Raw genomic sequence first — 24457 nt, 5'->3', positions numbered from 1 at the left:
AGAGACCACAGAGCAAAATACCACTATCTGCAGATAATATTCATATAATACCATATATGCATGTGCTGCAGAGATCCAAAATGACATAAAGGCAATGAGCTAAGAGCTAAAGTTTTGCCTGCACTTTGGCAGAGTGGGCTGTTGACTCTGAACAAGTGCAAGCCCTGGCTTTTGAGAAGAGGAGAAGTCAAGAAGGGAAGGGGGGGATGGGGAAGGGCAGGGGGTCTAGAAGTTCACCTGTGGAAATCCTATGTATTTGTTGTAAGTTAAAAGCATAGGAAGAAAGATGCAATCACTAAAGGCGCAGAGATCAATGGATTAATCTTGATGTTATTTGACTGGGGAGGCCTGAAACTTCAGATACACAAGGCTCCTGTTTTTGTGTCATAGTGGATATTGCTGTGAACCATGAACATTTTGTTCACTTTGGCATTGAACAGATGGCAAGAAACTGGAGGGGATTCAAACAACAGCAGACGTGATTTAAGAGACACTGGAAAAACTGGCTTGAGAAACAAGCAAGAAAATGTAAAACTAAGGATGGGAAATGTGCTAGAGCTATTTAGAGAGTATAAAGCCACCAAGAGAGGGGGAACTATTTAGTTTTACAGAACAGAATATAAACAAAATGAACGTACCACGAGTAACCCAGGGCTCTGGAAAATTAGTATTAGCTGATCTCACTGCACTGATTTAAGTTACCAGTCCTTTTGCTTGCACCTCTGCCACAGCTGGGGCAGCAGCAAGGCTGGCAGTGCAGCCTCCCCTCCACTGGCAGCCCACTGCATGGTGCATTTAAATCCTCGCTTCTTCCAGGCTAAAAGTGCACCCCAAACCCTGAGCTCAGGTGGTTGGTGCAGGTCTGCTACCATTGCTCCTGCCCCAGTATCTTCAGCAGCAGAGGGACGAAGAGAAAACAGTAGGTGGCAAATTCCACAGCCAGCGGTTTCCCTGCCAGGGGCCTCAATAAATCCATAGAGGTGAGGTAAGAGCAGCAAACACCTCGCTCAGGTGGATGTCTCACACCAGAACCCTTCTTTTCAGTACAGCCAGCTCCAGTACGTACTGTGCGTGACTTCAGTTGCTTCTTACGGCTGCCTCACCAGCAGCTGCTGGGCATCGCTTCCCTCTTGGCAGCGTTACCTGCAGTGTGCCAGCAGACTGTGTGACCCCAAACGACTTCAGCTGATCTCTCCCACTCCTTCACCAGCCCCGTGCACAGCAGGAGGAGTGACGAGCAGGAAAGGTGGGCTGCCTCTGCGGGGAAGCCCACTCCTCCTTGAATTGCTGGGTGCTGGCTTTTGCTCGTTACCTTCACGACTTGCACGTGCACAGAGAGCTGGCAGCATGCCCAGCATCCTGGCAGCCCCGCTCCCTCCTTTTCTAACACCCATCCCCATTTCCAAAGCAGACATAAAGTTGCAGATGCCAACACTGAGCCCGCGGAAAATATTTTACCATGTTCACATGGGAGCTTTTCTGTGATGCACGGCTTGCTAATGGCTGGTGGCTGTTTGTGGGATGCTCATGCCTGCAAGTGAGCAGAGAGATACTGGGACCCCAGTGGGATGCCAGCCCACACACCTGTGCACTCCCACACACATGCACCAGTGCACCCATGCACCTGCACACCCCTTGCACCCATGTACACATGCAATCATGCATCCCTGCACCCGGAAAGCCACGGCAGCTCCTGCCAGTGCTGCAGCAGTGCTGTTTGCTGCCTCTCCTTTAGTGGCCATGGCAACTGTCACTGTGGAATGAAGTGTTGCCAGGATCTGGGCCAGAGGCAGAGCTTCATAAAGGAAAGAAAAGAGAAGAAAAAAAAAATTGAACCAGGGAAAGGCATGATGTCAAGCCATTAAAATCCAAGAACCCCTCCTGTCTAGCATCACACGGACTTTTCAGTGCTGGCCCCCTGCATCCAGCCTCCTCACGGCTGACCATCCCTGCAGCTGAAGAGTCACTGCTGGGAGCAGCGCTTGTGCCTGTCTGTGCTGCTGTTCTTCTTTCACTACCGTGGTAAACAAGAACAGACTGTCCCCACTGCTCATCTAGCTGTTCTTTAAGGAAGTGGCTCGGACAATGAAACACATCTCGCTAAGCAGCTAAGCTGACAGAACAGGCTACGTATTGCAGGAGACCAGCCTGGAGCAGCTTCAATACTTGTTATTTTGACCCAGAACTGTTTGAGTATGCTTTGCCGAAAATCTCTTCACTGAAAGACAGAGGTCTTTTTCAAAGTGCCAGACCTTGAAGGTGTCTCTAGGTTTGTTTCCACGAGGGGCAAACTCGCTAGGGAAGCAGGAGGGCTGGATGCAGGGATGCCTGAGCCCTTTCTGTGCCGGCCAGCTCAGACCCAGGAACCACATCCCTGCCACGGTGAGCCCTTGCTGGCCCAGGGGTGTCCCAGGCAAGAACACTGGAAATACGCTGCTCCCAGAGCTGCAGCTCCACTGGGTTTTGGCTGGGCGATCTCTGCCTGCGTCTCGCTGCACAGCAGGGCACAAGGAAAGGCAGGGACTGGACACAGAAACAAATACATTTATTTTTTAAAACTCAGAAGAGGGCAATGCAGGAACAGAGGTGTAGGAGGCAGCATTCGGTGCCAACCTTTAATCTTTAGTCCCTGTGTTCCGCAAGGGCATCACTCCTCTGCAGCTTGGAGCCCTTTCCAGGCTGGCCTGCCACAGTGGGAATTTGGGAGAAAGAGGGGGAAATGGGGAAGGAAGGCTGTTTTCTAAACAAGGGAAGGGGAAATTGCCTCTGTCCCCAGCCAGAGTGAAAATAAGAGGAAATGCTATTTTTCCCTGGGTAATTTCTGTTGTCTTCGCAGGGCTTTTGGTCAACACAAACCTTGGTAACTGGTGTCTGCGAGCTAAAAACTCTGGGACAACACTGCAAGGAGAAAACACACTAACAGAGCTTTTAACTAACGGCAAAAGGTACCCTGGTCAGCCCTGTTTCCCTGTCACCTGTTTCACTTCATCATAAAACTGAAAGTGCCTGCTCTGCCCCGCTGTCTGAGCTCCGGAGAGGCCGCAGCTCGTAGCTTCTTCGAGGTGGTGGTCACAGGTGCTTTCTCTTTTAATAGCAATGAAACCCGCACAGTTGTCTGTCTTCCCTGGCAGGGTCCGCTGGGACAGCGTGGGGAGTGGGAATGCTGCTGCTAATGGTCCCCATGAGATGTTAACCTCCTTCCAGCACTTCTGGGACAAGGGCAGGGACTTCGGATGGGAGTTTTCACCCCTTTAAAACGTGGCTTCTTTCAGACATGTTTCTTATAAAAGAGACTTCGTGCAAAGGTGCAAGAGTCCACCCTGCCTTTTCCCCCATGCCACTGCAATGCAACAACCCCCCTTCCTTCGGGGGTGAAGAATGGCAGCGTAGCTGCAGGCTGGCCCAGGCAGCTCCTCCACGGGTTTGCATGAACGTGTTTGTAGTTCAGAGCAAAACCACTCGTGTGTTTGGGCTGACATCTAGTGTCGGCGTGGATGAGGCCAGAGAAAACAACTGACCCGTTTCTCCCAGGATCTCAATGCAAGGAAGAAGGAAGATGCCATTTCTTTGGCTTAGCGCTTCTAATTTGGTTAGAGACCCGACCCGTGAGCCCACGAGTATCTTTGTTCCATTAACTACCAAAGAAAATCCTAACAGGACACTCGAAAATGTAAGCGTACATGTAGTTTGAGACCTGGAAATCACAAAAACAATGGTTTAAGTGTGCTGTTGTCTCCTCATTTTGAAACGTCACAGAGACTAGCCACTGGTCTTGAGCGGTAGAGGTTGTTTGTAGGGAGGAAGACACTTGATGGCATGGTCTTGAATGGTTGGTTATGATTTCAAGGGACTCAATCCCATCAAAAGCATTTGGTATAGTGAGCTTCAGGAAACCACGCTGCTGCCTTGATGTGTCATTATTTGCTTGCCAGCCACATTTCATGTGGGCTCATCCTTTTCATCCTCCCCTAACTGTTGCAAGATCTTTCCACAAAAGCCAGCTCACAAGTTCAAGTCGGTTCACCATCATACTGTCTCACTCCTGAGACACTTTCCTTGGAGACCTTCGGTGTCAGTCAGAAGCCATCTGTGGACTCAGTCTCTCCACAGACATGTGGAGTGTGACAGGGATGGGCATTGCTCATCTGGCAAAAGGAGAAAGAGAGAAGCTGCTCGGACAGATACTCAATACCTCTCAAAATTGTGTATCTGAGGATTAACCGGAAAAAAACATGCAGCTCAACTGTGAAAATATTTCCTGAAAGATGCTTTGGGTGCTCAGGTTCACCCAAAAGCTCGAGCTCACAAGGTCTGGAGGAATGAATGAACAAGTTCAAGGAAGAGCCTACAGAGAGTGGAAGCAAGGACAGGTAGCCTGGGACGAATACAAAGAAATTGTCCGAGCAGCCAGAGACCAACTTAGGAAAGCTAAACCCCTGATAGACTTAAATCTGGGCAGGGACATCAAAGGCAATAAGAAAAGCTTCTGTAGGTACATCAGTGATAAAAGGAAGGTTTGGGAGAAGATGGGCCCTCTCCAGAAGGAAATGGGAGACATGGTTACTCGGGACATGGAGAAGGCTGAGGTACTCCATGAGTTTTTTGCCTTGGTCTTCACCAGGAAATGCTACAGCCACACCGCCCAAGTCACAGAGGAAAAAGACAGGGACTGGCAGAATGAATAACCACCCACTGTAGGAGAAGATCGGGTCCAAGACCATCTAAGGAACCTGAAGGTACACATTTCCATGGGACCTGATGAGATGCATCTGTGGATTCTGAGGGAACTGCCAGATGAAGTAGCTAAGCCGCTATCCATCATGTTCGAGAAGTCATGGCGGTCCGGTGAAGTTCCCAGCGACTGGAAAAGGGGAAACATAACTCCCATTTTTAAAAAGGAAAATGAAGAAGGCCTGGGGAACTCTAGGCCGGTCAGTCTCACCTCTGTGCCCAGCAAGATCATGGAGCAGATCCTTCTGGAAACTATGCTGAAGCACATGGAAAATGAGGTGAATGGTGACAGCCAGCATGGCTTCACTAAGGGTAAATAATGCTTGACAAACCTGGTGGCCTTCTATGATGGGGTTACAGCATTCAGGGATGAGGGAGGCGCAGCTGATGTCATCCTTCTGGACTTGCACAAAGCTTTTGACACAGTCCCATATGACAGCCTTATCTTTAAATGGGAGAGGTATGAACTTGACCACATCAAGATGGACCACTTGCTGCACAAGGAATTGGCTGGATGGTTGCACTCAAAGAGTTGAAGTCAATGGTTCGATGTCCAAGTGGAGGCCAGTGATGAGTGGTGTTCCTCGGGGGTTGGTATTTGGACCAGGGCTGTTTAACATCTTTGTCAGCAACAAGGACCACTGTCCGCACCTGAGTGTACCCTCAGCCAGTTTGCTGATGACACCAAGCTGCGTGGTACGGTTGACACACTGGAGGGAAGAGATGCCATCCAGAGGGACCTTGACAGGCTTGAGAGGTGGGGCCATGCAAACCTCATGAAGTTCAACAAGGCCAAGTGCAAGGTCCTGCACGTGGGTCGGGGCAATCCCAAGCACAAATACAGTCTGAGTGGAGAACGGATGGAGAGCAGCCCTGAGGAGAAAGACTTCGGAGTGCTGGTGGATGAGAAGCTCAACATGAACCGGCAATGTGCTCTTGCCGCCCAGAAAGCCATCTGTATCCCGGGCTGCATCAAAAGAAGCAAAAAAACCCCCACATGTAGCGATAGGCCAAGGGGTAACGGCTTTAAACTGAAAGAGGGTAGATTTAGATTAGATATTGGGAAGAAATTATTTACTGTGAGGGTGGTGAGGCACTGGAACAGGCTCGGAGAAGCTGTGGATACCCCATCCCTGGAAGCGTTCGAGGCCAGGTTGGGTGGGGCTTTGAGCAGCCTGGTCTGGTGGAAGCAGGGTTGGAACTAGGTGATCTTTAAGGTCCCTTCCAACCCAAACCATTCTATGATTAACCAAGGATAATCAAGTGCAGAAAGGGGCTCGGACAGTCCCTCAGTTGTTGCAGACTGGGAAGGTATCTGGGAGAAGTATCATCAAGTGCTTGCCCTTTTTTTGATATTGCCCTGTGGGCATCTGGTTTTGGCATCACCCTGTATCACCATTTACTGGTGGTTTTGATTTTTAACTTAGGTCTACTCCAACCCTTCCACATGTCACAGGCAGAAAAAAGTTCTTTTGCCAAACAAAAGCGATTTGGGCTCCCTCCAAAATATACCCTTTCCCGCGTTCCCACCTTGAAAGCTGGATTGGCTCTTTGGAACTGCAGAAATCGGCAAAAGGGAAAAAAAAGAGGGAGAGGAGAGGGATGAGGGACAACCCTGCTTCAAGTGCACTCGGGAAGTTTGGGTTTATTTTTGCCTCGATGCTGTTAGCAGGAATGTCCCATACGCCCTTTGGGGCACGCCTCGCCCTGTGCGCCTCATTTCTCTGCAGTAGTCCCAGCAATGACACCTCGATCGTCCCCTTTATCTCTCTCGCAGACAAAAGCCATCAGCTTTCCTTACGGTGACACAACCTGCCTGGCACGGCGGGGTCAGAGTCCCCGTGGCAGCTCCAGAGGGGTTATAACCACGTCCCACCTGGGGTCCCCCAGAGCCGCTCTCTGCTCCTCACCCCACTTTTCCCTGGGCAGGTTTCCTTCCAGTCGTAACAGGTGTTTTATCCAAAGCCACAGAAACAGGCTTCAGGTTTACAAATAGGTGAAGGAAGAGGAAAATACGTTCATGCTCTACTCTTCCCACGTAACTGAGAGGGAGTCTTGCGCAAGAGGGCTCCCGAAGTGCTGTTGCTCGAGGTCAGTGGTGTTTATACAGGAGTCGGCTTTGCTGGAAGGGCCAGATGGAGTTAGGGAGGGAACCTTACCATTTTGACAGAGCAGCCCTGCCATTCAAGCTCAGGAAGCTGCCTGCTACTCTTTAACCTCTAAATAGCTGGTCTTTCTTTCCCTATTTGCCATCAAATATGTTTCAGACAACCAGGGAATTCATACTTAAGCTCAGATGGTGCAGGGGACCTTGTCCAACCAGAAACTCTTCGGCTTGTACACGCACTTGAACTCCAGAAAGTACGTGGAGATCCTTTGTGTGACTTTGAACCATTTAAGGACAAAGTATTCCCTCATACTCTTTTAGTCATACTATATTTTACTTCATGCAGCGTTCAAATATATACTGCTTCCACAGCAGCCCACCGCCTCCTGGGTTTGGGTCTCTCACCCAGGCACGGGGACCATGGTACAGCTCCCATCCAGCTGGAGCAGAGGCGTAACGTTTGGCTGCGGTTTGGGGTGCCCCATTAAAGCACTTTGTAAATCCCTGCCTGCAGTACTGGAAACATTCCTGTTTGACCTGAGACTGCTGCCCGAGAGTGGGTGCAACCGTTTCCAGCATGCGGAGGAAACTGCAGCTGTGCAAGAGTATAACAAAATAAGATAAACTCCAAACAAGCAGAGCAAACACGCTCTCAACCTTATTTCTTGGACAAAAAATACATAGATTTTCAAATGTTTCTCGCACCTGCTAAATACATTAGCAGCAGTGTTGTATCTCAAACGGGCAGTCACGATGAAAGAAAAATAGCTTCTTTGTGGTGATCTGCTGTGCTTGTGACAGCCATTCAGGAGATGATTTACTGCCCTGTGCTGGAAGCTGGACAGCCACACTCCGCGCTCACACGGCATGAGGTCCTTCTCCATCATTTCCAAGCTTCCTTGAAAGAGCTAAGTACTCTGCCACCTATTTTCGCTTTTAAAAAACTATCAGAGCGAGGTTTTGCATGCGTTGGCCATGCCAAGGAAAATAAGTCCTTACTGGGAATGGGAGGCAGCAGGCCATTGACCCTGGAGGTTATTACAGGGTGTCCAGTTCCAGCAGCTGACAGCACTATAGGAAGTTTCAGAGGCGTTTTTTGCTGCCATGCAGTGGATTAGCACATCAGCATAATGTCGGGAGGGAAAGCATAGAAAATACAACCTGCGTGATGTTAAAACAGATTAAGAGGAGAGCTTTGCTGGCGTCTGGGCTCATGCTGGAGGAACAACCCATGCTTTCCACTCCGGGGCCACTGGCTGGCTTGGCTCTGCCTCTGTGGCCTCGGCCACGCTTTTCCGCTCTGCTTCATGGGGGGTAGATGGGGATGTGCCAAACGGGATGCGGTCCAGAGCCTGGTACCGCAGTCCTGGTCAGCCCTGACTCAGGCAAACAAGGAGCCGTTTCTTCCAGTAGGTTTGGTCTCAAAAAAATGTTGGGGAGCCGTGGCTTCTTCGGAGGTGGTATCGTCAGAGGAGACGGTGGTGGCGTGCGTACAGCGCTTGCAGGCACAGCCCACGCTTCCCTGGAAACAAGGTGAAAATGAACTTGGGGAAGCATGAACTTCTCCACAGAGCAAAGCCCCCAGCTACGAGGCTTGGCATCAGACCTGGGTTTCCATCAGGCAGGCAGCAGAGGTTTTGTACTCGGTGCAGGATAACCACCACTTTGCCGTGCCTTTCCACGGTGGCTGCTGAGAGTCGGTGGCACGTCATTTTTCAGGATGCACGTGCTGTTTTCATGGGCTATTTGGTTTGATGCTAAAAGAGGAACGATGCAGGAGGAAAGCTTTTACTGGTTAACCTGAGCAGTGGAAAGGGCACGTTTCAACCTACCTCTCCATCAGCAGTTAGCGCGGTGCTTTCCAGCCCACCACCACTCCTCCCTGTCCCGTGATGGCCTCAGGTCCCCCAGTATAGCTACGGGGGACAGTATGGGAAAACAAGCCTATGAAGCAATTCAGGTTCATAACAACCTTCTTTGTCCCCTGAAAAGGGTGATTGATCAGGCAGCTGATGTTGGAGGAGTCCCAGAAGAAAAGCACCTCCTGAGGGAAGGGTCTTGAAGCCAGAAAGAAAGCAAAGCTCTGTGGGTTCTGGGACCCTCTGGGAAGATGGTTGCCCATGAAGGAGCAAGCCTTCCTGCTGTTTATTTCTCTTCATTTCAGGCAGTCAGAGCTTTGTTTAGGTTCTTCTCAAAGAAAACCAGAGAGCCACCCAAAACTACCTACATCCTTAAGTCCTCTGAGTCATTCCGGCTAAAGGGAACAACTCAAGAGTGGCACTCTGCAGCGGCCAGCCACTCGGGCTAACGGGGTGACAGCGTACAAGGACAGCTGTGTGTTACACATGCTCTCCCTTTGCTTGTTTGCCAGCACACAGGTGAGCTGAGCTGGGCCACGGGAAAAGCTGCGCTGCCAGAAGATGTGCAAAGAGCAGCACAGGCAGGATCCACTCCACTGGAGGCAGGGAGCTCTCCGCAGGCAGGAGATGGCCCTGGCAGTCCAAAGCCATTCACAGGGCAAGGGGAAAAGGAGAAGCGCAGGGTCTCCAGGTTTCCAGCTTCTCCTGGCAGCATGAAGCAGAAGAGGGGAGCTTTAGGTATTTCTAGTAAAGGTGGACTCGGTTGCAAACATAATGACTTGAGGGTGTCCATATGAAGAGAATTGCACCTTAATGTTTGCTAAAGGGGGAGCGTTAAAGAGGAGTTTCCACACTGGGGACAGATTTAAGGGAAAACAAAAGTGTGGTTTCACTCAAGTGTAAGATAACCTGCTTGAACAGAGAGGGGAAGGATGTCAAAGGATGGACCGTCTCCACCACTGGAATTGGAAGGTGTGATTACGAAACTCAGGACTGTGGCAGAAGAGCAGTGATCTAAAGGCACTAAGCTGAGCACTAAGAAAGAGGGTGCAGATGTGGCATGGTGAATTCAGAGCAGACTAAAGGCACTATGACATGTCCACATCCTGCAGAAGTCCTGCTGAAGGACCCTGCTTTGGGTCAGAGAGAAAGGGAACAGGAATCAAGGCCATTGATCTCAGACACAGACCTGTGAAATACTCAGATGGAAAAATCAGATCAGGTCACCCCAGGGCTGGGGGCTGTCCTAGCTCCTCTCCTCGGCTGAAAGATTCCTGCAGTCGTTGAGACCAGCTCAATCCATAAACTATATGTTAGGATTTCCTAAATTGAGCACTCAGCTAGTGAGAGAAAGCAATGCTGACCCCGATGTAAAGATATGACCTTGCCCTCCCATAGGGAAGGATGTCACGATGGTAATTTAGACAGGGATGGGACCTTACCTGTAAGAAAATCTGACGCAGTCTGGCTTTGCTTGAGAAGTTGTAGCTTGCTGGTGGAGAAACACGCAAAGATGCAAAACAGAAAGCATGTGAATCTCGCTCTACCCAGAGCAGGGGTTGGGTTTAACACAGCCACCTCTTCTCTGTGGGAGCACATTCTCCAGAGGTGACTCAGCAGTCAGCCAGATGAGAACCAGACACTCGCCGTTTCGGCACCATGCTCGAAGTCAAGACTTTAATCTGTGTCCCCCAGGTGAGGGCTTCCACCTCCAGCACAGCCTTACTGATGGATGAGATGCAGTAACTAAAAGCCGGGATCGATGACATCAAGGGTATGAAAGCCAAAACGAACGCAGTGCAGGAGCACATGACAAAAGCAACAGCAGCTGTAGGCAGCCACTTGGAAACTCTCTGCAATACAGGGCATGCTCGCTGCAGGCAGCCTGGCAGCAGCCAGCCTTTGGGGTCTAATTATAAATATTCTCAGGTTAGCTTAAATAACTGCTGTCAGAATAAAGACCTTTTTCTTCGTGAAGTTATGCTGCAAGCCCAGCTCCCACAGTCCTTAAGCACTGACTGTCAGAAGTTAAAGCTGAACTCTGTATAACCTCCAGGCTATACAAAGGATGCCAAATGCAAAGTATTTGGGGGTTTTAAAGCTATGTTTTATGCTAGCCCTGTATAGTTTACTCTGTCCCTATACTAAGTTCAAGACAATGTTGTAAGTCTCCTTTTGTGCTCCCTGTAGAAGTGTAGCAGAAGGATGCAACATAGAATATGCTCTTACTCTTGGAAAGCAGGCACATGGGCACTGATTCGCCACATATTGAGCCTCCCAAGTTACCCCTCACTTCATGGGAAAATCTGAAATCCAAATACTTCGCTGCAGTAGGTCTACATCTGGCTAGCACTGGATGACTATAAGATCGTGTAAGATTGTTAGATTTTAAGCTCATACATCCCTCTTAAGGCTGCTGCTCAGGCAAGGTAGCAAACTAGCAGGAACTGTGGTGCAGGGCGCCGGTGGACGTGCGGAATGCCATGTTGTTCTCTTGGAGGAGCCACTGGCATATGAATGGATGCGTTGAGCTCCATGTCCTGAGAAACACACGAGTCTCACAGCACAGCAGGATTAGTAACATCTACTTTATTTTGCTGACTAGGGCTTTATTTTTTTTAATTAAATAGATCAACCAATCTTGATCAACTTTCTTAGCTTGCCGAGTTTCCATCCCCCCCCCCACCGTTGCACATTGACTCCCTGTCCATAGAATAGCAGTAAAACCCTTCACCGCAGTCCCTCACCATACAGGGAAACAACCAGAGAGCAGAGATGAAGCAGAAAACGTGGCATCTAGTACTTAGGACTAGCTGGTTTTGCCACCTAGCAAACTTGGCTAGGTGATTTCGTCAGAGAAATGCATTGCACAAGGTTTCCTCAATGAGGTATTACATTACAGGCCACCAGCGTCCAGGCAAGCATGGCCTTGGGGTAATTAAGTAATAAAGTTGCAGGAACATGAGTTACAAACATTGGGGAGGTATTGGAGGTGGAGATGGGTTGATATCCAAGCAAAACCCAAGTATTTCGGAGGGACTGAAGACTGATTTCAGTCCAAGACAATGAATCCCTCTCTCTGAGCCAGATGGTCCTGTGCTCAGGTTAACACACCACGGAGGAGGTGGTCTTCTGCTGCATGCAGCCACGAGACTTCCCAGTCGTTCCTGACCTCAGCTCATACATATCTTCCAGTGGCAGATGTTCACCGCATAGCGAGTTTGAGCCCACTGGTGATCAGCTTATTTTTCTTAATTGCTTTCACAGCCATTTATCCATAAACCTCCATGGCTCTGCAGGGCTCAAGTTAAAATTGTTATTCCAACCCACGCTAGCTATGTGATGTGTGCTTTTCCTTAGGGGCATCTTTTGGGGGTTTATTTCACATGATGTTTGCAGCCTCCTTCCCACCTCAGCCCTGCAGATGTGCAGCCTCTCCTGCTGGGCAGCAGCAGCTCATGGACGTAGGGCATCGCTGGCCGTGTGCAGTCCCATCGGAGACATGTGACTCCCTGCGGCCACCCACCCAACCTTTTTCTTCTCTCCTTCACTTTGAATGTCCGCTGCAGCAGTTCAGATAATTTGTGTGGTTTTGAAGTGGGGAGAGCAAGCCACGATTACTGCCCAAGAAAAGGCATTGAGAGAAGACGCTCTTGGAGGCCTGGGTGCTGGTCAAATAACAGCTGCGTTAAGAGAGATACTAAGCAAAACACTCAAAAGATTCTTCTGCTGAATAAATAGCCCTGCTCTTCACCCTCCACAAAAACATAAAGTGCTAGGATGGCTGGAGCCAGTGCCCTTTGTGTTTCCCAGGTGCAGATTTTTCCTATGAACTTGTCCCACCTACGCTTTCAACAGTCATGGTCTTCGGAGACAAGGCATTGCACACCTGAATGGTGCTTTGGTGTGAACAGCCACCTCCTTTGTTTGTTCTGAACCTGATTTAATTTCATTTAATGGAAGCACAGTCTATTCCCTGAGGGCAATATTGTCAGGGAGCATTCACAGGGAAGGGCAGTGCCAAAGGTGATGCACCAAGCCCATTCAGCTCCTTGCAATGAAACTGGGAGCCACGGAGGGCACTCTGCTGGTTCGTTAAGTCTCTTCATCTCCACTAGATTTTGCTCAAATAGAAAAGTTATTAATATAACTAGTGACTGTTGCAGTGAAGGATGGGGTAAGAGATCTGGAGAGCTGCTCTCCAAACAACACAACTGCCCAAACTGGGACACTTCAAAGAACATTTGGCCAGCCCCGGCTGTCCATCAGGGCCACCACTGTCCCACTTTGATGTACTCATCCAGCGTATGGACACGTTCTGTAAGACAAGTCTCAAACTAGCCAGGCAGGTTGGAGGAAAACTGTGCCTCAGGAAGCTGGGAAAGATCACTGCTCTTCTCCAGGAAAGCTGGAGTTTCTAGCTTTGAAATGCTCTGCAGCTAACAAGGGTGTGACTCTTATCATGTACATCTGTACATGACTGACAGCAAGAGCAACCCATTCCCTGCGTCTTGAATTCCTCGTGACTGAACTACTGCACACCAAGAGATTGCAGAAATAACTGACTCTACGTTAAATATCGTCTAGAAAGATCTGATGGAGCAGCAGATGCCTTGCCTAATGCGCCCTTCCACGCAGGAACATGGGTAGGAGCGCACAGTGCAGGAGCAAAGAAGGTGATATTTAACTTCTGCAGCCAACGACTTCTGGGTAAGACCTTCTGTCAGCTCACAAGGTAGATGCGCGCATTGCCAAAGGTTTTCCATGGAAGTCAGCAGAGAGGCTGGTACCACCTGTGGTGTTTTCAGCTTGGGTTTGGTGGGGAGAAGAGGAAGAAGGACCTTAGTTCAGCAGAGTTCTGACCTTAAAACTTCAGACTGCCACAATTCCTCTTCCTCAAAGAGATGGAAGCAACTTATCATTCCCCTCAGGCGCTTTGGTGTCTGGAGGTGGCCATGCCCTCTTCTCTAATGAGAGGAAAGGAACAACCAAACAAGTCAGTCAGGCTGCGTTGGCCAAAGTGTTCAACTGCTGTTGTGTGTGAAGGAGAACAGAAACTGAAGAGGCATGACAAGCTGACAATGAGTCATGTTATGCCTTCTCGTCTTTCTTTCAGAAGAGATAGAAGGACGAGTTTCCCCTTTAGATTCTCTAATTCACTGGGGGAAAGGGAAACCATGTTTTACTTTTAGCAGTTTTTGCTCTTGCGTGTGCTCCTGGACCTAAGGGCACAGATAGAGCTGCGCTGCCGGGGAGCTGGTACATCTGACAAGCCAGACTGAACCGTCAGTGTGAGCTTGTCATTTCTGCAGGACCAAAAAAAAAAAAAAAAACCCCAACAAAAAAAAATAGATTCAAGGACACTGCAGGCAGTTTTATAAAAATGGAAACCTGCTTTTTGCCAAGAGGCTTTTCTGAGCAGTCTAAGTGGTTGAGGATCTTGTCTCATACAAAGTTTGGACCAGTGGGGTATCTCCTCATGCACAAATTGGGCCAAGGGATTTTCTTTCCTTTATCCATTCTTCTTCCTAAACCTGGTCTTACAGCTAACTCGTGAGGACTGTTGTCCCTGGACACCAGCTCAGGCTCTGATAGCTTTTGTAAGAGCATTTGTATCAAAATATTGTTGTGCTGGAGTCTCCAAGGCCATCTGGGGCTTTGTGCAGACAGGGTGCTTACAAATGAATGCGAACCAAAGCAAATCAACATTGCTTGGCAGGGATGAAATGTATTGCTAGGGTCTGTCCCTGCCAAGCTAGACTGTTTGGCTCCAGTCCCACTCTTTGGGGGATTGTCTGTCAAAACACAATTTGGCATTGTAAGGCGTCATGGTTACATGGCTCTCTACTCCTTTAACCCCTCTCAGGCCTTACACTCTTGTTATTTGTGAAGTAGAAACCTGTGAATCTCCAACTCTTTAAGCAGAGCTCGGGCTCTGGTACCTTGCACCAGCTGTCCCTCGTGTCACTGTGTTGGTTCAGGTAGAGCTTTCCCATAGGAAAACTGCCAACCAGTAGGCTGCAGCCCTCTTGAAGGCATCATTTCTTAATGCCATGAAATGGTAAGAAGACATATCTTTGTACCATCTCATGATGGAAGCCTGGCTTCTTGGCCTAACCACCTCAGAAACCTGGTCAGCCTTTCAAGGCAGGAATCCGCCTCAGACACTGATTAACTCTCCTTGTCTGACCCTCCTTGATTATCCCATCCCTTCATGAGCAGCAGCTGCTGCTTCTGCCAAGCCCTGCTGGCAAGCCCAGAGGCCACCCGTTAGAGGGCAAGCCAAGACATCAGTGTGAACATCCTCATGGCTTTGCCAAGAGCTGTATAATCATATTGCCCTCCCCACTTCTGGACATGTTTCTGAGTTCATTCAACAGACGTATAGATATATAGTAAATTACCAGAGTGGCTTGGCCACGACACGGCACTACAGGCAGTGCCAAGCCCATGACGTACAGGTTTTGCTACAGTGAAAATCCTCAGTAAGCACCAGTCGAAGCGTTGCCTTTGAGCACAGGTTGTGCAGGGCCACCTCCCGTCCCGGAGGCTTGGCGAGGGGCAGCAGGAGGAGGTCGTGCATATTCCCTTCAGGAGGCAGGTGAAGAGGCAGATCCTCAGCTGAGACCCTGCCGAGCCTGGAGATGCCCGAGAAGCGTGGTGGCTCTCCATAGGTATGACACGCGGCACGTGCCGCCCAGCAGGCAGGCAGCTGCCCCCACCGCTGCCCAGGCTGTCACGTTGCCTGCCAGCCCGGCGCGCAGCTGCAGCCCCGTCCTCGTCCTCGGCAGGCAGGGCAGCATCAGCCTTGCACAGGCTGCGGCGCTGGGGAAAAGCAGCCCGGGTGCCCGCAGGGTCACGCAGCCCCGTGGCTTTCGCCTCGTGCTGCAGGAATCTGAGGTTTGCCTTTGAAAGTCTGGCTAGAGCATGCCAGTATTCCCTGGCTCTCCTGGAGGATTTCTGCTCCAGGGACTGAGCCAGGGGTCTGGGACCTGTTATTGTCCCAGCAGAGTGGGGACCACAGTCCAGCAGGCTTCCCAAGCGTGGGGCTGTACGGATGGCCCCAGGGCTCAGCTGTCTCTGACCCAAGGTGCAGCACAGCTGTGTGGCCCTGGGCTGGTTTTGCTGAGAAAACTGCTGCTGCACTGTGAGAAAATACATGAACTAAAGCCAGGCAAGATAAGTCAAAACATAGACAGAATTAAAGTTGTCAGGATGATGATAGGCTAGCAATGCAAGGCGCCAAAAGTAAATGCTATGTGAAAAGGGATAAACCCCTGAAGGGCTGGTTCAGTCATTATCTTGCTCTAAAGATCCCTGGGCTGGAGCTTAGAAATGCTCCGAGTCCTTGGCTCAGGTGTAACTCAGATGTGAGGATACGTCCCAAGCGCTGGGCTCTGAGATGGGGGATGTGAAGAAGGGTATGTGTAAAAAAAAAAAAAGGAAGGGAAAGAGTGGCCAGGCAAGTGATGGAGAGGGAGGTGTCCACCAGGAGTGCATTTGGTCTGCTGGCAGGGAGGACGTGTGAGGAAATTGTCAGAGAAGGTGAACCCAAGCAAAGCCAGCTGAGGAGCCTCAGCAGCCCTGCTCGAGGTCCTCTTCCACCTGCCTTAACAACTTCCCCCTATGGAAAATCCCAGCACCCCTTCCCCTGGCAGGGCACCTTCCTGATTGAACTGGAAGCCGCATGGGAGAAGGGCAGGGACAGCACCTCTCCAGCCACGTCCCTGGGCGAGGACCTGCAGGCAGCTGCTCTGGCTGTCAGTACAAAGCTGTGCAAAAGGCAAGCCGGGAGGCGAGGGGGTTTTGCACAGGGGTAAATAAGCGTTTGGGGCTTATTTATCTGAAAGCCATCTTGCAGAGCTTGCGTCAGCCCCGCATTCGGTAAGAGGCGACTAGACATGCTGGACGTGCTGTCGGGAGCTTTGTAAGGAGCAAACACGAGGTTCAGACACCCATGTCTGGGTGGCGGCCAGCTATTGCAACCTGCCCCAGGTGCAGACATCTGCACCGGGCCATTTGCACAACGCGTGAGACAACGCTATGAACTTCTTTTATTTGGGAAAAACAAACACAACTCAAGCAGAGCGAGTTAATATGTAATTATAGCGTACAACAGTATAATGCTGGCACGGCTTCAGAGGTAGAGTTAGGCTTCTGTGGCTGCCAGGAGAAGAACTTGGTGGTGACTCCTGACTAGAATGTGAGCAAGTTTGAGTTGTTCATGTGACATTTGTAATGTGAAATCTGGCACCACCCAGATCTTAGTATCAACAGGCAGAAAATGAAGATGTCGTTGGTGCTGTCTGATGCTGAAGGTTCGATTTTCCTGCCAGCGCACCAGGGGCCGGGTGAGCCCCGCGGCTGCACCGAGCCAGGGGCCGGGCCCCCCGCAGGGTGCGCGGTCCGTGCCGAGCTGAGCTGGCTCAGCCGCTGCGGTGCGCTCGGTGCGGTGCGCTCGGTGCGGTGCACCTCAGCTGGGCCGCCGAATTGCGGGGCATGCACCGGGAGATGCGCTGCCTTCATCCCAGCCCGGGCTTCTGCCAGAAAGACAAGGGGAAGGCGCACGTTCGGGCGGTGGGGGTGCGACGCTCCCTGCGAAGGAGCGCGGCCCCGCCGTGGGTCCCGCACCCGGCGGGAGCAGCAGCAGCAGCGGGAGCAGCAGCGGGAGCGCGGGCGGTGCCGCCCCCCGCCCGGCCCGGGGCCGCCAGGCACCGCTCCCCGGGGCGGCTCGGCGCAGCGTCCCGGCGGGCTGCGGAGCTTTTTGCGCCGTCTTTTCCCCAGCGCTGCGAAGCCGCCGTTCTGCAGCCGGGACGCAGCGAGCTCTTCCCCCCGCTAAGCAGTTAATCATCTGCTCGCAATTAACCTGTGACCTCCCCCGCCCGCGGGGCAGCGCTGTCGCTTTAACGCGGGCGGTGGAAGCGGGGGGAGCACAGCCGTGCCAGGGTCGGCCCCGAGGCTGCTGCGGATCCCTGGCTCTGCCCGGCCCCGGCCGCCCGCCATGCGGAGCCGCAGCCTCCCCGCAGCCCTCCTGGCCGCGGTCCTCGCCGCCCTCCTGCCGCCGCCCGCCGCCCCCTCGGCCCACCGCAAGCTCCTGGTGTTCCTGCTCGACGGCTTTCGCGCCGACTACATCGACGACAGCGAGCTGGAGGCTCTGCCGGGCTTTCGGGACATCGTGAACATGGGGGTGAAGGTGGATTACATGACCCCGGACTTCCCCAGCCTCTCCTACCCAAATTACTACACGCTGATGACAGGTGAGTAGGTGCGTTCCTGCGCCGTGATGCTCCCCGGAGCTGCCATGCAGAAGCGGGGGGGCAGCTCCCCGTGACTTTTTCCTCCAAACCCGACGTAAAAATAACACCAGTTGTGCTTTTAGCTGGGAGCTTAAACGCAGTGTGGCGTTACAGCTCAGCATTCCTTGTCTGAAACCTGCTCTGAACTTGGAAACGTTGCTTGAAGCTGATTTTTGAAGTTCCCCTTTGCTTTCCGGAGGTGCTGCCGGGTCCCCCACCTGCTGCCAGCACTGGCCGCCCAGGGCTCCCTGCTGCATACAGAACGTGAAAACAAGGGGAAGATTCACAGAAAATAAATAGGGAGCCTACTCACAGCCTTTCCAGTTAACAAAAAGGCATGTAAACGGAGGGTGGTTGACAAGAGAACTTCTTTTCAGTCAGCAGGTCTGTTTTGGCAAGTTCAGCATTAAATTTCTTTTTAAACTTAATAGACTTTCTGCTTTCAACTTACCTTTGCTCTAAGTCCTCCTATCTGTAACAATCTGAAATAGCCAAATAGAAAAACATAAAGGAGTTTTCCTTTTGACCCCCTACAGCTTTTCTGAATGCCCAGGAGAGGCTTTCAGATAATTGGGAGGATAGTCATGGTTTTCATGGTGCTGATTTGCTTTTAATCAAAGTAGGGTGACACATGATGACAGTGACGCTGGGAAGGTGCACAGAGTGCAGCTGGCAGTCAGAGAGAGACACCTTGGAAACAACAAGGGAAAAAAAAACAAACAGAAAAGTTTTTCTGCAGTTTCCGATTGGCTTATTCTCTGGAGTTATTTAACAAACAAGAACCTCCACCTAATGGGAAGGAGTGAGAAAAGCTGTCCTCTCCTAAGATACGTGGCATCTTCTGCTGTCCTCAGAACAATACAGTGCCCAGCGGTCCATATACCGCTTGCTGGGGAAGCAAATAGATGCTATTGTAAGACAGAAATCTGACATCAGTTGTGCCCAGCTTGTTTTGAAACCACTTAACCCTTTCCTCCCTCCCTCTCTCTCAAAAGAAATGCCTATCTCTTGCTTATCTGTTAACAGGAAAGAGTACATAACCACCACAGGATTATTTCATGACTTGATGCAAATGCATGAATGCAGAGCAAATGTCAGGACTGAAAAAGAGAGGTGTTGTTCCACTCCAGCCCGTGTTCTTTAGGTGTATGCAGGCAAACCGGCTGAACACGTGTGCAAAAAGCCTTTGGATGGAGTTGTTGAGAAGAGGGAAAACAGCTTTTGCTCCTTGCCATACTTAATCATCACTCCTATTAAGCGCATATGCATTGAGTGAAGTCTGTAATCAGCCTTTCGAGGAGTTTTGAAAACATCCTATTTTGTACTCACAAAGGAGTTTTGTTTTAGATGATGAAACACCACTACTAGACTTTTCACATTTTTAGGGCACCAGAGGGTACACACCAGCTCAAAGCTCAAAGCAATGAAACAATCTGTGAGACCAAACTCAGCTCTTCTCGAAAGTTCCCTGCTCTTCATGATGAGGATCTCAATGCAAATACAACTTCGATGCAAATAACAATTCACCTTCAGAACACGAGTCGGTCACACCAGTGTTAAATAGGTCAGGAACCAGTCAAGGACCAAGTGTAGGTGATGAACGTGCCCAAAGGAAGATCCAAGACTGCACTTGAGCCCTCGGGGTGTTAGTGGACCCCATGGCTGTGTCCTGGCATGACAGCAGGGGAAGTCCCATGGCTGCACTGGTCGTACCCCCAGTGCCATGGTGCGGTCTCCACAGAAAGGAGATGGCATGTTTTCAGTGATGGTGCGGTTAGAAGCGTGGTACATGCAGCACCTGTAGCGTTAGCTGTGTTCGGTCTGCGCGCATTTGATTCGCAAAGCTGGGACAGCTTTTGGAAAAAAACGCAGCATGGCAGGGTGACATGAGTATCGTGCCGTAGTGACCTGCTCAGGGACTGACAAGTTATTGTCTCCCTGTTGCCGCTGTATGGGCACGGAAAAGCTTGCCTTGCGTCTCCCCAGTCATGCGTCTCCTCTGTGGGGCCAGGGGGGCACGACTGCAACTGCAACTCGGTTTGCTTCCGTTCGCAACTGGGATGTGTGGGACTTAAATGTCACAGTTTCCCCTGGGAAATCAAGGACTACAAGCACCAGCTATTCTTCATATCTTGTCCTACACTGCTGCTTCGTGAGCTGTTAAGAAACTCGCATTTTAACCTCCAGATTGCCTTATTTTAGCATTTTTGAATGCAATTTCATACTATATTGGCTTTTTTTCAGCTAAATCAGCTTAAGAAATTTCTGGCCCCGCCTGCAGAGTCCCACCCCTGGCTCGTCCATTATATCCCACCACTTTTTTTGGATAAATACTCCTGTCTCTTCTTTCTCCGTTCGTTCACAATTTCTTGTGGCCCCACATCCATTCAGGAACAAACGAGGCTGCCAGGTCTAGGACAGCGTGCGCATGAAAATGCTGCAGTCGGGATGGATTTCGCTCTTGCCTCTATCCATTCAGGTGAGCAAGACCCCTCCTTTTCTGTGTACTGCCCTCTCCCCCACATCCACACAACCTTTGTGACGCCAGGGAGGTTTAGTTGTTACAGAGAGAAGTGCTCCTTCATTTTGGGGGCTTTGGAGGAGGACAGTGGGTTCTGCTCCTCAGACACCATCACTGTTGGGACAGGTCCACCCTCTCAAAGGTGAACCCACCTCCTTCTCCTCCTGCCCCAACCTGCAGGCAGAGGTTATGGAAGTCAGAAGCATCTGCCCCACCGTGTCTCAGTGCAGATGCCAAGCTGCACCCGTCAGCCCTGCCAGAACGTATCTTTCCTCTGCACCAGGCAACTAGCAAGCAATAGCGTGCAGCGCAGCGGCTCAGTTATCTGCAGGATCTTTCAGTCATTATATTTTACTTCACTGGTGATTTCAAGAGGGCAGCCAAGCTGAACTTAATGAGAAATTTAATTCACGAGAAACAGCAAGTTTACTGAGTTTTCCAAAGCTATAACCAAGTAGATGCAACCATAACTGATGACCAAGAGCCACGTATCTAAAACCAACTAACTAATGCATGCTAATTTGAAGCCTGCCCCATCTTGCTGAGGCTACGTGCTGGGTGAAGCACAGACACGGTGGGAGGAATAGGGCCCAACCTAGGTAAACGAAGCGGGTAAACTTTGGAAGGGAAGTGGGGGAGGGAGGTGACTCGCCTGTGGTCACACAGTGCTGCACGGTGATGGCAGAGCTCTTTGTGGGTCCCCATCCTACTTAAATCCGCTGCTGCGGTTAACCTATGAGAAAATATTTGCCAGAGCTTCCCGGAGTGGCACAGAGAGCCTCAGCCCGAAACCTGGGGCCTGTATAGGGGTCTTTTCCCTTCCTCCGCATCTACAGCAATTATGAGAAAGAAAATTAGAGCGTAGAAACAAGATGAATGCTGATGGTTTGGCTTCTTCACGTAAAGTCACCCAGTGATTCAGAGCTGAGGGGGAAGCTCCAGTCTGCCTGCGAGCCAGGCCAGGGCATGGCATCATGACCGGCTGCTTGAAGAAGCACCGAACAACAGCCAAGTCACTGCTGGAGCAAAGGGATCTCGCTGACATGCAGCCGGAGCAGTTGTTTTGTTACAAAAATCTGGTGGCGTGCAAGGCAGCCCAAGGTTGTATTGTCTTACAAACCTGACCCTTTGAAAAGCAGTCTTCTCTAGCAGCTTCGTTCATGCCGTGTTTCTCCGTTTTGGCTTCCACAGTGCCGTAAAGGCTGGTTCTCGGGTGACTGGGTTGTTTTCTGAGCTGGTAGACCGCATCCCATGTGGTGTCCTAGCTCTCCGTGCTCCAGTTGAGATATTGCTGTTGTTGACCTGAAAGGCATGACACAAAATGCAAGTTAGGTAAAAGGAGCTGTTGTTGCTGACACCGGTGTTTGGGAGGGCTTTGCGGGACTCGACGTGGGCTTGGCAAGGGAGGGAAGAAGGAGTCCAAATATGCATGTCCCAAAAGGCTCGCTTAATTGCACCGTGTGCTGTTTGTTTTACAAAGAAAGGAAATATGACCACAAGCCATCTCAGGTTTTTATCCTGTGGGGATTTTTAAATTTTTCCCTTTCCCTGCCGTGGCCTGGCTCTGCAGAGAGCTCTCAGGCCAAGCTAAATGGAAAGTCTGAGGTCTCCCCAATAATCGCTGCGAGCGTGAGCTATTGCTTCAGAGCTCTCTGTGCCGTACCTCTTGAGAAAAGCTGCACATGCTGAGAGGTTTGGATGTCCCTCGCCTGCCGACCCACGGGCACTGGGGAGCCGCTGGGGGACCCCCTGCACCCCAGTGCCCCTGAAGCCCCCCCACCTCAGCTAAGGGAACACGGGGGCCCCTCATGTTTCCAGCCCCAGCCAGCCTAAACACAGGCAAACCCTATCACATCTGAGCTGGAAACCTGGAGAGGATTTATTTTCTAAGATCTTAACAACAAATGAGGCCTGTTCTGGCAGGTCTTCCGTGAGGATGTGCCAGCTGCCCGGTCAGCTCTGCAGCCCCACGTCCAAGAGCCGTATTTCTCTTGGCCCGCATGGGGCGTGGGGGGAGTCCCTGCTCGCGGAGGTGGGTGGTGGGATGCTGCTTGCAGAGGAGCTGGCGAGGGGCCTCCGTGTCCCTCTTTGGGTAGGACCTCATCTTAAATGCTTGGCACAGAGGCTGTGAGGTCCCACCAAGCTTGTGGGGTGGAGAAGGAGGTTGAGCAGAGGACGTTTCAGTCTCCTGCACTCAAGATGAGGGCTGTGGTCTTTGCAGGACTGTCCCACACTTGACATAAGTCGGTGACGGCACGTTTGGGGCTTCTCTAAAATACAGTGGTGGTGTGTGGTGTTTGCCCAGCCACTACAGCTCATCCCTGCGTGTGCCGTTGCTTTCTCCTCTGCTCAACAGGAGGGAGAGTGGCAACACGGCAGAGTTCCCACGTACGGGTGATGGTCCAGGGCTGCTCTGCCAGGCTGAAGGTTTCACTCACCTTCCGTGATTTTACCATCCTTCCCCCACTCCTCACTCTCCATGCTGGCATACTTGACTGCTGAGGGGCTTCGGTGGATGATGTCGTGGGCTGACATAAATAGTCTGATTCTGTTTTCCCTTGAGCACAGCAAATCTTGACATACACCGTTACCCTGGTTACCCACGTTTTCTGGGAGCAAATGTCCTTTGGGGTCCCACCCCTGGAGTCCTCCGGGGTATGGCTGATGTGCACACGTACTAGTCCGTTTATTGCTTGCTGTGAGAGGTCTCCTGGTTTACAGCACAGCATCTCTGCTCTCCGTCCACTCCGTACCCAGGGGAAGCGCTGCCCGCTGATGGCTGTAGCAGATGCCTCTTTCCTGCTGCCCAGCTAACTCTATCCAGACTCCAGCCTGGTCCAGGAAAGGATGCTAACAATTTTTGTTTAGCGGTTAAGCACGTTTTTAACTACATAAAGAATACCTGCACATTGTCAGTGGTATGAAAAATGGAGAAATAAGAGGACAACAGGGAAATATATTATGGGTATACATGAACTGAAGCTATCTCAACTTCACTGTCCAAGCTGAGAAAAATGCCAGAAGGACACAAAGAGCATGATGAGTGACAAGGTAACAGGATTTTTTTCTTTTTGCTCTTCTTTTAACCACCACAGATGCCAGCAGCAGCCAAGATTTAAAAGACTGTTCGTGTGACATACAGTTTTAAAATTAATAGTCTCTTCTTTTTCTTGGATTCAGTAGCTTTCCATTTCTAAAATTCTGCGTTGGAAAGCAGAAGAGCACAAAGCTGCCAGTGGTAATACTATTAACTGCCAGGGAAGGGGTCCTAGCCTAGCAAGGACAGGCTGGAGAAGAGAGTGGGAACTGGGAGCATTTTTCATTTTTATATTCTTCATCTCACTTTGTTTACTTGCCGCCTGCAGGAAGGCTGCAATGCCAAGTGCCAAGATTTTTCACTTTCACACATACACAAAATGTTGTAAAAATCTGTGTTTGCTTTCTACCAGTTAAAAAAAATGGAAACACTTTCAAAGTGGAGAACAGAAAGTTTTCTCTAACACGAGTTCATATGCTACAAATTGAAGCACGGAGTCTTTTCCTTCTTACTAGCTACAACCTCAGAGCTCACAACTAGTATACCTACTACCAGCTGTTAGCAGCAGTAAGTGGACATTCACGTATCAAGGTATTTTCTTCGCCCAGAGCTGAAGTCACAGTGGATGAACAGAATCCAAGTGGATGCTTTGGAAGCAATGGATGCTTTGGAAGCAATTTTCTTGCACCCCAGCCCTGGCCCCATTATGAAAGCATTGAATTAAGAATTTCACGCTCTTATTAAATGAATCTCTTCAGGGAAAAAAAATAATAATGCTGTGTAGAGCAGAGATTTTTCTGTGCCTTTTGATGTGATCCTTCTTGGATTGCAAAGTCTTGCCAGATGTAGGCGACGGTGTTTCTGCTTTGGATCTGTCTGGTACTAGAGGTCATAAAAAACTGGAAG

At 50.5% G+C, this 24457-nt stretch overlaps 1 protein-coding gene across 1 annotated transcript in view; it reads left to right on the top strand.

Moving 5' to 3' along the window:
* The first annotated feature begins 9209 nt into the window (after nt 1-9209).
* Nucleotides 9210-24457, top strand: part of ENPP6 (ectonucleotide pyrophosphatase/phosphodiesterase 6) — a 41736-nt gene continuing 26488 nt past the window's right edge. The window contains exon 1 of the mRNA XM_080375378.1: nt 9210-17954. Coding sequence (XP_080231504.1) covers nt 17699-17954 — 256 coding nt within the window. The 5' untranslated portion in view covers nt 9210-17698. The remainder of the gene's footprint in view (nt 17955-24457) is intronic.

The sequence above is a fragment of the Falco punctatus genome (genome assembly GCF_963210335.1).
Source record: "Falco punctatus genome assembly, chromosome: 1".
Lineage (NCBI taxonomy): Eukaryota > Metazoa > Chordata > Aves > Falconiformes > Falconidae > Falco > Falco punctatus.
The sequence above is the reverse complement of the archived record's forward strand: the minus strand, read 5'-3'. Positions and strand labels throughout refer to the sequence as shown.